Consider the following 15081-nt stretch of genomic DNA (forward strand, 5'->3'; position numbering starts at 1 on the left):
GCTATTATGACAAATAAAAATATACACCATTTAGGAGTACAAAACTTTTTATGGAGAAAGGTATGTGAAACATTTGTAATAGTCAAAAATAGAAGGACTATAGGATAGCTAAGCAGAAAGCTCATAAGACCTTCTTTCCTGAAAAACAACCATTTAGCTGGTGAAAACTATTGAAACACATACATATTTAAAATCTCTGAAAATCGTGCTAAGGACATGCAACAAATAGAGAAATATTTGTTCAAGAGATCTGCTAAATATCAGTAAGAAAAGTGAGAGCTGGTGACATTTAAACCACAACCTGCTTGCATCTCCTACCTTAACCCTGCTTCTTGTTGTGGAAGCTTATTTCAGGTGGATGTGGCCAAGAAGAAAACAGCTCCCTCAGCAGCCAGTTTAGAGCTTCAGTTTTACCCCAGAAGGAGAATGCTGCTGGGGCCTCTCAATCTCCCCAGCTCCATGTTGCAGAAGTATTATTCTGCATAGGCACAGTCAAGAACATGGACTTGCTTCTTCCATCCAGACCCCATACACAGGGCAGAAGCTCTATCCCAGTTGTGGCAGGCCAGTAATACTAGAACTTCAATTATCCTTGGCTCAGCTTATTCAGCAAAGGTTTCATGCTGAAAAGAACAGAGTCTACCATCTTCCTTTAGTGCCCACTCAATCAATGGGAGTTTCATGTGGGAATAAGTGGATCACTGTTTCTCAACCAGCTGGGGTGCGATAGCAGAAAAGTGCTGCCTAGGTGTAGATGTAGTCTATAAAGATGGAGAGTTTTACACTCTACCTGAAGCCATTGACTATCAAGAACAGAAGTTAGAGAAGTTTATGGCAAAGTGTTTGTTTTCGCTTTTAAACAACAGAGATCTTGGTGGCAAGCAATTCAGAGGGAGCAGGTCCCTCTATGATACCAGTAGCAATGAGCAAAATGGAAAGTAGCCAGAAGTTTAGTAGAAAGAATTAAGGAAAGAAAAGACCATGGAGGGCCCGCTGAAGATTACACTTATCCCAGAAGATCTGGAAAGATGACTGGGATACACTTGGCAATATGTAGAGCTAGTCTGAAAGCATTCTCAAGTCATACACAGATCCATCAAACTGGGAAGAGTCTTCTTGGTTCAATGGGCTTATGCATGACTTCTCAGCAAACTTTTACTGAACAATAAACTACCCTGACCCTGGTGCTACCCCTAGGAAACAAGACTTAAAAATAAATAAAGCCATTCATCCTTGGTGGTCTGGAATATTGTGCTTATTCACAAGGTTGAGCCTGCTCAAGAGGGACAGAAGGTGCAATCTCCATAGTATTAGTCCTTGGCTGAAATGAGGCAAAATCACAAACTCCCTAAAAGCAGTCTCTAAGTCACACGTCTCCAAAAGATAAAAAGTAAAAATCTAACTGTTTAAGAGGGCTTAAATGCAATATTTTACCAATTGTAGCTTATACTGATCCAGGGGCAACACCTAGGAAGACAGGCCAAAAGATAAAAAAAACAGGGGAAATTATCTAAGCAGGATCATTATAGCCTCCACACTGCTGAGGAAATACAAGTCACAGAATTATCTCAATCAAGTTACTATATAAATAAAAACATGTACAAACAAGCCACAAAAAATAGGCCTCATGATGGTAGGGTCAGTATCCAGATTTGCTATAATATATTATCTAAAATGTGCAGTTTTCAACAAAAATGTATGAGATAAGCAAAAACAGGAAGTACAAACCACTCATAGGAATAAATGCAGGCAATAGAAACTGCCTTTGAGGTTGCCCATACATGAAATTTATGATATCAGATTTAACAAAGACTACAAAGTAGCTACTATAAATGTGTTTCAAGAGCTAAGGAAAACTATGCTTCAATAATTTTTTTGAGTCAGAGTCTCAGTCTGTCACCCAGGCTGGAGTGCAGTGCTCAATAATTTTTAAAATGAGATAATAATGTATCAAAGGATATTAATAAATAAATTATACATAGGCAGATATTTATCTATCTTCAAATGAAAGTTCTGGAGTTGAAAAGTATAATAACCTAAATAACAATTTTACTAGAGAGACTCAAAAGTGGATGAGAGTTGGCAGAAAAAAGAATCAGCAAACTTGAAGATGGATAAATAGAGATTATTCAATCTGAATAAAATAAATAAAATACAACAGAGACAAATGAACAAAGTCTCAGAGAAATGTGGGACATCATTAAGTATATTGACATATGTGTAATATGTAACCAAAAGAGAGAGAGAGAGAAAATGACTGAAAAAATATTCAAGAATTATAGTTGACAATTCCCAAATTTGATGAAAAACACTAATCTACCCATTCAAGATTCTATGCTGGATAAATGCAAAGAGATCCACATCCAGTCTCATTATAATACAAATTATGAAAGCAAAGCTAAAGAGAAAATCTTGAAAACAGCAAGTGGAAAAAAATGATTCAACATATACAAGGAAACTCCAATAAGATTAACAGCTGACATCATTTCAGAAATAATGGAAGCCAAAGGCAGTGGGATGCACTCAAAGGTCTGAAAGAAAAATAACTTTCAATTCAGAATCTCATATCCAACAATTCTGTCCTTCAGAAATGAAAGTGAAATAAAGACATTCCCAGAGAAATACAAACAGCGAATTCATTACTAGCTTATTCACCTTATAAGAACTACTAAAAAAGCCTTCTTCATGCTGTAAGGAATTAAAAGCAGACAGTAATTTGAATTTACATGATAAAAAAAAGTTTGGAAGGCTAAGGTGGAAGGATGGCCTGAGCCCAGCAGGTTGACACTGGGGTGGCCGTGAGCATGCCACTGCACTTCAGTCTGGGTGATGGAGTGAGACTCCAACCAAAAAACAAAAACAAAAACAAAAACAAAACAAAAAAAACAAGCATTTCAGTAAAGGTAATTATGTACGTAATGATAAAAGACAGTATAATTACACATTTTTTTAACTGATTTTAAAAGCAATTACATAAAACAATATCTAGAAAATTGTATTGTGCCTATAACATATAGGAACATGATATATTTGATAATAAAACACAAATGAACGAAGTTATATTGGAAAAAGAAAATGACACAGATGGTGATTAAATTCACAGGAAGAAATGAAGAGAGTCATAGATTGTAAATAAAAAGCTTAATTAAAACCATTTTATAAATATATTTGAGTTCCTTCTCTTAGTTTCTCAAAAAAGAAAAGTTTTTATAAATCAATCCTTAAAGCAATATATTGTCAAATTTGTAATATATGCAGACATAATATGAATAATAGCATAAAATAAGGAGAAGAGAGTTATGTAAAAGTAAAGTTTCCATATTTTGCTGGAGTTAAGTTAGTATAAAAATGAAGTAGATTCAGGTAAATTAAGTGTGTATTATAAGTCCTAGAGCAACCAGTAAGAAAGAAGCATCAAAATATAGTTATAATTATTAAATTAATTAAGATAGTGTCCTTGAAACTATTCACCTATGACAAAATATAGTATAATAGCAAAGGAGAAAAAGAGGAAGGAGATAGGGGAACTATTTAAAGTAACATCATGTGGCCATCCCATGATGCAGTTTCTCAACACTCAAGAATCTGATAGATTTCAGACTGATTAACTTTTCCTTATTAGGTTTATTTTCTCCCTAAAATTAATATTCTATTCACAGCATACCTTGTGTTTGGATCTTTTAAGCAAATTAATATAAATCCACGTAACAGATTTTGTTTCAGTTTATTTCTGTATTAAATTTTCTGCTTCATGATCCTTCCCTTAAAAATGTTAAGTTAATAATAGGACACACAGAGAAGCACATAAAGATATACATTGAGATATATACGTTTTTTGGTATAATTGTTTAGCTACATACTCACCTGATATTTATTCTCTGATACTAGCAATATTAATATAAAGAGGCACTCATTTATATGTATTTTTTGGCATTGCACTTATCCAGAGGGACAAAAGTAGCCATTAATTTTGGAATGTATTGAAGTTGAGTACATCAAAGCAACCATTTTATGGCTTACTTAATATCCTAATAAAGAGAGGTATGTTTGTATATAGGAGAAGGTGCATACCGATGATTAGTTGTGTATATAATTGCACAAACATACAGAGCATTGCACATCCATAGAGCAATATATTGTTTAGAAATACATGTATTATTTCTGTGTATGTAATTTTGTATATTTATAAAAAGTATATGACTTTAATGGTGTGTGTGTGTGTGTGTGTGCATATTAATACAAATGCACAAGAACATTACACTCTGCCAGGAAGCACTATAGACATGCTTTGACACTTGGAAACATGAGTGTGCTTCTGGTATAGCTCTCTGATAACATGGCAGAATTGTTAAGTATACAAATATAATATGGCAGAATTGTTAAGTATACAAATGAGAAAAATCAGTCTGCCTGCTTTTAAGAGCTGCTTTCTCAGCTCTTCCATTTATTAGCCATGTGACCTGGTATTTAGAAAATATAATATTGTCTTTCTCATGTTGAAGATTAAATGACTTCTCCATGCTTACGAAGTTCTAGAAAGCACCAGGCAAATACTAAGTGCTCAATAAATTTTGGCTTTCGTTATTGATCTTTTGATTCTGCTCTTCCAGGAGATTTCTCTCACATATGGATTTCTTTCACATCTGGAGCATGTGTTAAATTTAGATTATGTTTCCTATCTAAGAACAGATCTTCATAGTATGTCTTTTACTGTGATGGTGTCTGCACCTGTTACACTTTTATCTGCGATCCACTTAGTGTTTGCAGATTGTAATATCCAGTTATCAGTGTGTCATGGGTTTTATCTTGGAGATGGTTACTTTCCAAGAATATTAAGAGGGTGTGTTTATATTACTTTTCATGGATCTTTTGTATGTTATGCAAATAGGCTGGGGTATGATGATGACAGAGTATTTTGAGACCCCTACATGTAGTCTGCTTGTATCTTGTTCTTCCCTGATTTAATTCCTTTTGTATATGAGGGCAGGGATGTTGGTTTCTTTTGTTCGCTGTTATGTCCTTAAAACCTGGAGTAGTGTCTGACACCCAGTAAGGACAAAGAAATGTACCAGAGTACCTTGTAATCTAAGATCATTCGCTTACTTTGCAGCCTCTGCCCAAGGTCCTTGATTTTATTCTAATCTCAAACAACCTTTATATCTCTTTCCCAAAACATATGTCTGATCCTCTATAAAACCGAATAGTTCGTTATTGTCTGAGCATTCCCTTCTTTCTTTCCTTTATGTCTATTGAGATGTTATCTGATCTATCTGTCACTTCTGGCGCCATCACTTCTTTCATTAGAAACCCCACCCACTACCAGGACCAGCTCAAACTCTCCACAGCCTACCTTACTCACCTGCATTTCTCAGCCTCTCTCCTCTGAATGCCACTGACTCTGTATATTTTTCCTGTGTTGTTCAACCATTTTAATGTTCTAGTACAGTTGTTTGTGCATGCTGTGTCTGCCTACAAATAGGAACCTTGTCTGTTTCCTGTTTGTATTCTCCACAGTGCTAGGAGGTAGCAAATACTTGACATCAGCAAATATTTAATGAAGACCCACTCAGTGCCAGATACTGAACACAGTGACAGGTTGGCTTCATAGGAATATGGATGATATTCTCTTCCTGTGTTTTCAGAAAATATTTGCCCAATGAATGATTAACAAATTTACATGTTGAGCATCATAGTATTGCAAAAACAGTTGCTGGACTTGGTATAGAATATGCTGGGTCAAAATCCAGGTTGTGTGACTTTGGGATGATAATATCCCCTCTAAGAGCCTTGGTTTTCTTGTTTGAAAGTAGGAATAATAGACATGCATTGTAGCATTAAATGAAATAACATGGCAGGGTGGGGAGCTCCTTGCCAAAGTGTTTAGGCAGAGGAAAGTATCAAATAAAGATATTTTTCTTTTTCTTTTCTTTTCTTTTTTTAGAAAGCAGGATTTATTGAGAGGACAGAAAAGCTTGCATAGTGGGAGGGGACCCGAGGGCGTTGCCCAAATAAAGACTTTTTTCCCTTCCTTTTTTGAATAAAAATAAAATGAGGTTTTCAGTGGTATCATGAACATTTTGTCGTTGTTTTCTAGCCGTGGTTCTATCAGTCTTTGAAAGGGCTAAGTAAACTTTCACAGTGTCTGGCCACTGGGGATGTTATGATGACAGGCTGTGCTGCTGCTTTTTCCTTCTTCTAGAAGCTTTCTGGCAGACATCTATTTGTCTGTGTGTTGTTTATAAACTGCTGCGCTCCTATTTCTTATGAAATACAAAGATTCTAAGATTTGTGTACTTGTATTTTATTTATCACATACAGAATTGCAAATACTATTGTCTGTGGAAACATTTTCACTTTTGCTAAATATCCTCACATCCATTATCTAATTTGGTACCCTTGACAAGTCTGTGAGCATTATCAGATAGGTTCCAGTGCTACAATATGTCCTTTACAAATGAGTTTAGGTGGTCAGTCCAAAGTCACAAAGTCCAAAAGGATTAAATGACTATGGGGGTTGAACGAACACAAGTCACCAGGCTACAGATGGGATGCCCTCTCTACTAAGCCTGAAAGCAATGGGATATTTGGCATCTCTAATATCTTTCATCCTAATGACCCCCTCCGTTCTTTTTTTTGGCAGAGGCGTCTATCCTGAGCTATGATGGCAGCATGTACATGAAGATCATCATGCCTATGGTCATGCACACTGAGGCAGAGGATGTGTCCTTCCGCTTCATGTCCCAGCGGGCTTATGGGCTGCTGGTGGCTACTACCTCCAGGGACTCTGCCGACACCCTACGTCTGGAGCTCGATGGGGGGCGAGTCAAGCTCATGGTTAACTTAGGTATCGTATGAAGTACCCTCTGCCACTCTGGGCTTGTCTTCCCTTTCTTTTCTGATTTTCATTGGTTTGATCGAATTCTTTGTTTGTTTCTTGAAAGTTAGCTGCTCACCTCTTGTTTAATAGATCAAGGATAAAACCCAACAACAACAAACATGTTCTTCTTGTTTCTGCATGAGGTTTTGATGTCAATTTCTGGTTTCTGACAGTGGTGATTTCTTTACTAGATTATTTGTTTTCTAAGTTTCCTTTCTTGGTTTTTTTGGAATTGTTTAGCTTTGTGTAAAACACGCTACTTTGGTCCATCTTTTGATCAATCATATTCCCATTGAGTCCAGCACCTCAGTCACCACTCAAAACAGTCAAAGCTGAGGGCAGGGACAAACAGGAAGTGGAGGCAAAATGGAAGTGTGGGATTATAAAGAACTAGAGTATGTGAGTAGACTGACAAGTGCATTTTTTCTAGTGCCTCAATGACTGTTCAAATGGGGGATTTTGGTGGCCTTGATAATGCTGATATCTCCTTGCCCTTCCTCCTAGTAAGAGAATAAATCAAAATGTTTATGTTGTCCCACTGGAAAACTAATCCCCTAAGTTTAGAGTCTCTGACATGTGGAAGGAAAATGTGACTTCTGGCATAAGTACCCATTTTTCTTCCTGTCATTCTTTACCTTTACTTAGCATTGCTTTGTGCAAAAATGCTTGCCTCACCAACTGCTCCCCTTTTCTCACTTATACATACACATTTTACCTTAGAATTGAAAAGCTATGACAATTTTCAAATTTGTCGTTTTATTGGAACAGTGTCTATTCTTTCACTGTAATTGCCTATACCAGATACATTGGAAGTGTTCTCTCTTATGGCCTCATACTCACTTCTGCTGTTGACCTTCTTTACTGGACTCTAATTGATCTTCTATGGAGAATGGGGGCTTCTTGGTTTTTGGAAAGAGAAAGAAAACAACCTTTATTTCTGCTGCTTCTCTGCAGTAGAAAGTCAATGCCCAGAGTTGATAGGATTATTGATACAACTGAGTCCAAACTTTCTAAGCTAATGGATTTATTTGGGTATGTAGAATACATTTGGACACAATAATCCTCTATAAAGATTCCGGTGGAATGGCTTGTCAGAAGCATGGAGAAGACATGACAGACAAGTCTACCAGATGCAAATTATATGTAGCCCTAGGTGTCCCAGTGGAAAGGTGGGATTTTGAATCCATACCCATCTGATCCAGTGTCAAGTCAACTGGTCACACTTGGAAAATGTCTGCACCATAATCCTAAAATATTTAGGGCACAGAGGACTGTTTTGAGAGTGGCTTATTTAGTTATGTCTTTTTTTTTCTTCTAGTTTGCAGCTTTTACAACACTATGCCCTTTCTCTTGTCCAGTCTCATTTGATTTCTGTTGTCGATGTGTCTCTTGGTTATTCTTTTTTGTGTGTATGTGTGTGTTTGGTTGTTTTAGGTTTTGTTTTTCTCTTCTGCTGGGTCTTTTTTTGTGTTCTTCAGTTTTCAGTTCTCCCCACCATCAACCATGGTAAATCAAAAGATGGTATTCAACCCTTCAAAGGCCCAAAGCCTGCGGCCCGCATAGCAAACAGCCTTGAGAACAGAGAGTACTGAGCAACCTACAGGGACTGGCATACCCCTGTCCCTTCCACCTTCCCTCCCTCCACCATCCTCCCTACCTTAAACTAGTATAAGAGCCTATTGTCTAAAACCAACAACCAGTAGCTATTGTCTACTCCTCACAAAAACAACAGAGGAATTAAAAAAACCAAAAAACAAAAAAACACCCCACACAATTCCCTAACTAGTTCACTAAAAAAGAAGATAAGACCATTTTAATCTCTGGATCTATTTCAAAGTTTAAGAGAGAAACATACGAATGAGGATGATTCAGTCCCCATTGGAGCCTGAGGGAGTACACACTATGTCTTTAAACAGATTTTTTTCCCCTATTAGATGTTGTTTTGTAAAGATGAAGATGTCATCTGTAACAGGTCTTACATCTCAGAAGGAAAAACTGGAGTGAGGGAGAGGGATAAAAGGGATGATCATAGATGGACAGATTCTTGTTCTCTCTCGCCCTCGCTCTCTCATGCTCTCTGTCTTTCTCTCTGCCTCTTTTTCTTTCTCTCACCCACCTACACACACATGCACCCCAAGATAGTGACAGATCCCATGTTTATTCCTTGAAACACTATTTTTGTATTTTAAGCTCTGGTTAAAATCTGGAAGATGTGCTTTTCAAATGAACCTTACTTTTGTCTCGTGGCTCCTTTTGGCACATCATCTATCTAGCTCCTGCTGAGCTGAATCATTTTAGGCAAAAGGGTTAGACCTCCAAAGAAAGCACTGTGCTTCTCCAGATGCAAAAGTTGTTTCTTTTTACTCTGAAAAATATGGCTCACCACAATTACAGTTTTGATTTACTTAACTGTCTCTCAAACCTGATATGGATAACTGAACTTAAATTTCTTGAGCTTATTGTATATATGCAACTCTTTGTATCCATGCTTTGTTCAAAGTTCAAAGGTTTTGCCTCTACCCCTTCCCCCAAATATACTCCTTCATAAATGTTTTCTTTCTCTTTGCCATGAAATTATATTTCATTTTTTTCCTGGTTATAAGAGAAAACATCTGCAGGCAGGGCCTGCCTTCATGTGCACTCCACCAATATTGACATCCAACAGTTACTTTGTTCTCTCACTCTGTTTCAGTTATGCCTTTTTTCTAGCATATGCACACATGATATTCTAGTTCATTTCAAACTGGTCACACACATAAGCTAATGTTATAAAAGCTTAGTATATATTTCTCTGATGTTACATATCTTCTAAATGTCAAGGAGACTAGGGTTTTCCAATGGCTTTGTTTTTTGCAGAGAGCCATATGTGATGATAGAAGGTGTGAGAAATATCCTACAACATAGCACATTTTAAAAAGTTGTGAAGTTGGTTATTGACCAGCCATATTTTGATCCTTCAGAATTACAAGATATAATAACATTTTATTATTGCTATATATGTAAAGATTTAAAAGACTTTGCCATATTTTAATCTCATGGTAATTTTGTGAGATAAATCAAGAAAGCGTTTTTATGCTTATTTTTACAGATGTAAAACAAAGTATATGACTTTTCAAAGCTTATATAAAAAGTCAGTAGCAGACTGGGGCTAGAAGTCATATCTCTAAACTGTTAGATCAGCAGGGGTTATCTGTTTCCTTTACAGATCAGCAGTGTGGATCAATGATGTGTCAGTCTTAATGACTTCTAACTGCTTTCATGATAATCACCTTTGAAAGATGCACCAAGGGAATCTCCATTTTCCTTAGTACCCAGTTTGAATTGAGCCATGCTGGAGAAAAGTCAGTTGATTTGGGTCAAGCCTTTAAGATCCTTGGCAGAGTGTTGGGATCCCTTCTTCAATGGTAGAAACTCTGAGGGAGTATCATGCAGTTTAGTTAATTGCATTTGAATTCTCCACATGTTCTTTCTCTGGAAAAATGAATTTGCTGACTATTCTTTACTGTATATATTATTGAAAACCCACAACACTTAGATACATGTACCTCTTCCATGCTCAACCCAATACTCACCAATATAGAAAATAATAATTTCTCCTTATTTGCTAAAGTAAAAAAAATTAAAACAGACAACTCAAAAGACATGCCAAGATTTGGGCAGAATTTTTTCAAGCAAAGAGAGAACTTTGGCTGCTGCCAAAGATATCTACCTTCTCAAATAATTACCCTGGTCCATTTTTTTAAAATTTGAAAATGTAAATCCTTTCTAACAAGACTACCTACCTACTCAGAGCCTATGAAGAAGTGACTGGGGTAATTTTTCTCCTCATACCACTTGTTCTTTAGGTAAAGTAACAAAATGTTTTCCACATCTTGACTTAAAGTAAACAAATGGTCTGCCATCTTGAAAGCCCCAAGTCTTCACATTGGTTAAAAACACCATTTAATTCACATAGAACCTTTTGGATGGCCCAGAAGGAAGAGCCCAACCCGGCACATCTCCCTAGGCTGGTTTCTTGTCTAATAATAAACTCAGCTGCACAGAAGCCAGGGAAGAAAACCAGATGTTGCCTGCAGTTCTTAGACTGTTGCTTTAGCCCCACTCTTTCCCTTTCTCTTAAGCATGCACATGCACTTGTTTCCTCTTGGTTAACTTGTCAGGAAGGGACACTTCTCCAGCTTTGGGTGATGATAGGTGCAGCCAATAGGTGAAGCTTCTACCCCCTCCTCCCTCCCCACCCTCCCTTCTCTCAGTCCTCACCAGGGGCATGGCCTCCTCTGTCTGGTGATCGTACCAGTTGCTCCAGGGCTGTTTGCTCCCACTTTTCTGTTGCGGTTGACGACACATGACAAACCTAACCGCACGAAACCAAACCCAGATTTTTCTCAAGAGATGTTCTTCTGGTGAACAAATAAGTGCTCTTCCTCCTTCCTCAGAATAATTGGGTGTTATAAATTGCTCCTGTCCAGATTTCACATAATTTCCTTCTGCCCTGTTGGTTGCCAGTCATTCCTTTTTCACTCACTCGCTTAAAATGGTTTACTCTGAGAAATTCAAATAGTTTTGTAAAAACTATTGGGTCAACCTTAAGAAGAAGAGCACAGTTTGAAAATATATATTTTCCTCTACTTTTCTTTCTTTAAAAAACATCATTTGATCTCTACCTTTTAATATCTGACGTTAAACAAATTCTTATTGGAATTCCCACCATCATAAACCAACCTTAGGATCAAATGGGCAGCTTGGTAACAATGAACCTGAGACATATCTCAAATCATTTCTGCCCAGTTCCCTTCTACTCAAGGACTTCTGTGTTGACTATGACTCTCGAACAGAGATTAATACAGTGATAGATACTGTGATCTCTGGCATGGAATACCTTGTCCAGTGACCAGCACTGGACAATTAGCTACTCCTTTCTTCTGTCTCCCATCTTAAAATGATAAAACCCATTTAAAAATAAAACAAAACCAAGGAGTTTTCTCTCCTCAAGATGTAGAATCACAGAGTGAAATAGGCAGGATGTCAAAGGTGCTGGGACCTCCCCCGCACGTACCTGTCTCGCCTTCTCCTGAATGTTGTAGGCGCTTGATTCAGTCTGGGCATTCAGGCAGGAAGACGAAGATGGATTTCGTGAGTGGGCTGGTCTGGGACCTTTGACGCAGTAGCCCTTAGAGAACCCAATCCACTGTGGTACCATCATATAACTCCTTTGACCCTATACCTGACCCCACCTCTCTAAAATCTGGGATGGGTGTTTTTGCGGTTAGTTGTTTGCAAGTGGCCATTTTATGACAGGAAATGACCAGGTGGTGTTAACCCTTTCCTTACCTCTAAGGATGATGGCAAGTCTGACTATGCAAATTTCTATAGCATTTGGGGCCTGACCTAGGAGAGGGTGGAGGGAGTTTGTTTTTAGAAAAAGAGAAAGGGTTAAATACTGCACTGAGAAGCCACATGGCTGATTAAAAAAAAAAAAAAAAAGGTCCAATGTGTCAGACTGGTGATATATCTTTGGAATATCAATACAAAAATTGTGTTAATGCTACTTTTAAAGACAAATTTTAAGAAAATTAACTGTAGGAAGAAATAGAATTTAACCTGCATTTGGTGGGGGAATTTTGCCGAATTTTCCAAGTTTAACAAAATTAATATTTTAAAGTTCAGGTTTGAAACACTTTATGTTAATGAATAGGCTTTTTGAAAAAATTAGATGCTTGGTGTCTATTGTGGATATATATGTATACCAGTATATAACTCTATACATATGTGTATATATATATATATGTGTGTGTGTGTATATATATATGTATCCAACTTTATTAAACAATATACTGTACATATACACCCACCCTTAAACTTGTGCATATTGTATATATATAAAATGGCCACATTTCTTGCGTGTGTCTGTCCCCGGAAGGGTGGACTGATTGTTTTTGGATGTCTGCAGCTGTTACCTTGAAGGATGCAATTTCATCTTTCATTTATTTTTCCCCATCTAGACTGTATCAGGATAAACTGTAACTCCAGTAAGTTTTCCCTCAAGTTTCATTTTGTTCTTTAAAAAAGAAAAGAAAAACTGACTTTATTTTGTTTACTGTTTTATGAGCTGTTTTTTATTTGAATTTTTATTTTGACAGTGGAGTTGGGGGGAACTGGGGCTGATGAGATGGGGCCTGGGTGAGGTCCAGGGCTGAATGTGCCTCGGGTGTGACTTCTGAATGGGGGCAGGTCCTCTCTTCTGTCCTCTGTATGCAGAAAAGGAGGAAAGGGCACATGGATAATGAAATAATTGAAAACAGATTGAAATGGTAATTTGTTATCTTTGGGAAATAACCCTCAGAGTGAAAAAAAGCTTTAGCACAACCAGCATGCACTTCTCCACTACCAAAAGCTTCAGATATTAATAGCAAAGTTCTTGACCCAGATGTGACTGCCAACTCTGACATTTCTTTCCTGGCATTTATCACTGTTGGGGATTTTTAGAAGGGTGGACAAAGTGCTACTCTTGGTGATCATACAATATTTTAACCAAAGACTTGAGACACACTCTGGAAGGAAGAATTGCAGGTCATTATTTTCACTTTATCCCATTCAAACACTCTAGTTCTTGAAGAATGGTCCTAATGAAATACAGGCATTTCTTCCCCTGTCTCAGAAATGTGCATGAACTAGAGTCAACGAGGAAGGAGAATGTGAAGAGAGATAGGAAGGAGAGGCACGAGGGAAAGAATAGGCCTAGTTGGTGAAAAGAGAAAAGGGAAGAAGTATGCTTTGAGTGTGACAGTATATTATACTAGTTAATATTAATTAATAATAGGCTAATCAACACTAACGACTATAACAGGAAATCCCAGCATTGTAATGGCTCAACAAAAGAAAGGTTTATTTCTTGTTCAGGCAAGTTTTAATGATAATTGGGCAGCTTTCCTGGACAGCTCTCTTCAAAAGGATATTGGGTCTACCACCTTGGAATTCTTCATTCCCAGCTGTGTCCATAGGGAAGAAAGATTAAGAGAGGGAGAGAGAGAGAGAGAGAGAGAGAGAGAGAGAGAGAGAGAGAGAGAGAGAGACAGAATGCACATGCTTGGGTGGTTGTGCAGTATGTTTTATTGCCCCACCTAGGAGTGACATGTGTCACTTCACTTCTGCCCATATTTGCCAGACTTGACTCCATCCTAAATGCAAAGGAAGCTGGGAGCTGCAATCTTCCAGTGCACCCAGGAAGAGAAAATTGGATTAGTTGAATATCAAGCACATGGAATTTACCTTGTGATTACATCATTTTCATTTTTAGTTCTTTTCTTGCTAGGATCTTTCTGTAGGAACAAAAAGGAAATAATCCACCTTTTCCATTTCATGTACTTGTTTATTCCATCCTATTAAGTCTTTTACAAGTTCTACCTTAATCTTTTTTGGGGGCTGACAAACTAATAAAGCCCAATTCTGCTTTGGGGGGACAAATATTTCATCTAAATTAACAGAAAAGAAGAAATTTTAAAAATCTTTGTAAACAACCACTTAGTAAACAGAGTGCTTTATGCTTGTCTTGGCATCAATTTCAGTTATTTTAAGCAATGTCCTATTTTGCTGTGTTTAAACATTGCTCATTAGCCAGACATATACCATGATATTTGGATCATTAAAAGCCTAATTGAAACATCCTTTTTCTCCAAAGCTTAAGAGTGTTCTGTCTTTGTTTCTTAAAGCAACTTCATTGAGGTATAATGTCCTTACCACTAAATTCACCCATCATAAATCTGGAATTGAATGACTTTAATTAAATTTATAGAGTTGTCCAAACATCACTACTCTCATATTTTGGAACATTTCTATCACTTTTCAAATTCCCCTTCTGTCCATTTGCAGGTAATCCTTCCTCCTGCCCTTGGCCCTAGGCAGCTACTGATATGTTTTGCACCAATAAATTTTTCTGTTCTGGATATTTCATATACATGGAATCATATTGATATGCAGTCATTTGTGTCTGGATTCTCCAAAAAAAAAAACTTATGGCATTCCAATGGAAAACTTTTTCCTCTCCTTTTGCATTGGTTTCCAGAGGGAAATAAGATGAGAACATTGCATAAAGATGAAATGTCTCATATCTAAGGCTGTATCTAGCATCTTCTAGCTTCAGACAAGAACTGAGGAAGTTATTTAATCAGGATATCAGGACTTGCATTTATTGCTGTATCCACACT

General features: G+C 37.2%; 1 protein-coding gene across 1 annotated transcript in view; it reads left to right on the forward strand.

The window, feature by feature from the left end:
• Positions 1-12906, forward strand: part of LOC103266161 (neurexin-3) — a gene marked incomplete at its 3' end in the record, with an annotated part of 585480 nt that extends 572574 nt beyond the window's left edge. Inside the window, exons 10-11 of the mRNA XM_021715390.1 lie at positions 6641-6844; positions 12880-12906. Of these exons, the coding sequence (XP_021571065.1) occupies positions 6641-6844; positions 12880-12906 (231 nt within the window). The remainder of the gene's footprint in view (positions 1-6640; positions 6845-12879) is intronic.
• Positions 12907-15081: the final 2175 nt, after the last annotated feature.

The sequence above is a fragment of the Carlito syrichta genome, unplaced genomic scaffold (genome assembly GCF_000164805.1).
Source record: "Carlito syrichta isolate Samal-C Ts95f unplaced genomic scaffold, Tarsius_syrichta-2.0.1 Scaffold307033, whole genome shotgun sequence".
NCBI classification, from domain to species: Eukaryota; Metazoa; Chordata; class Mammalia; order Primates; family Tarsiidae; genus Carlito; species Carlito syrichta.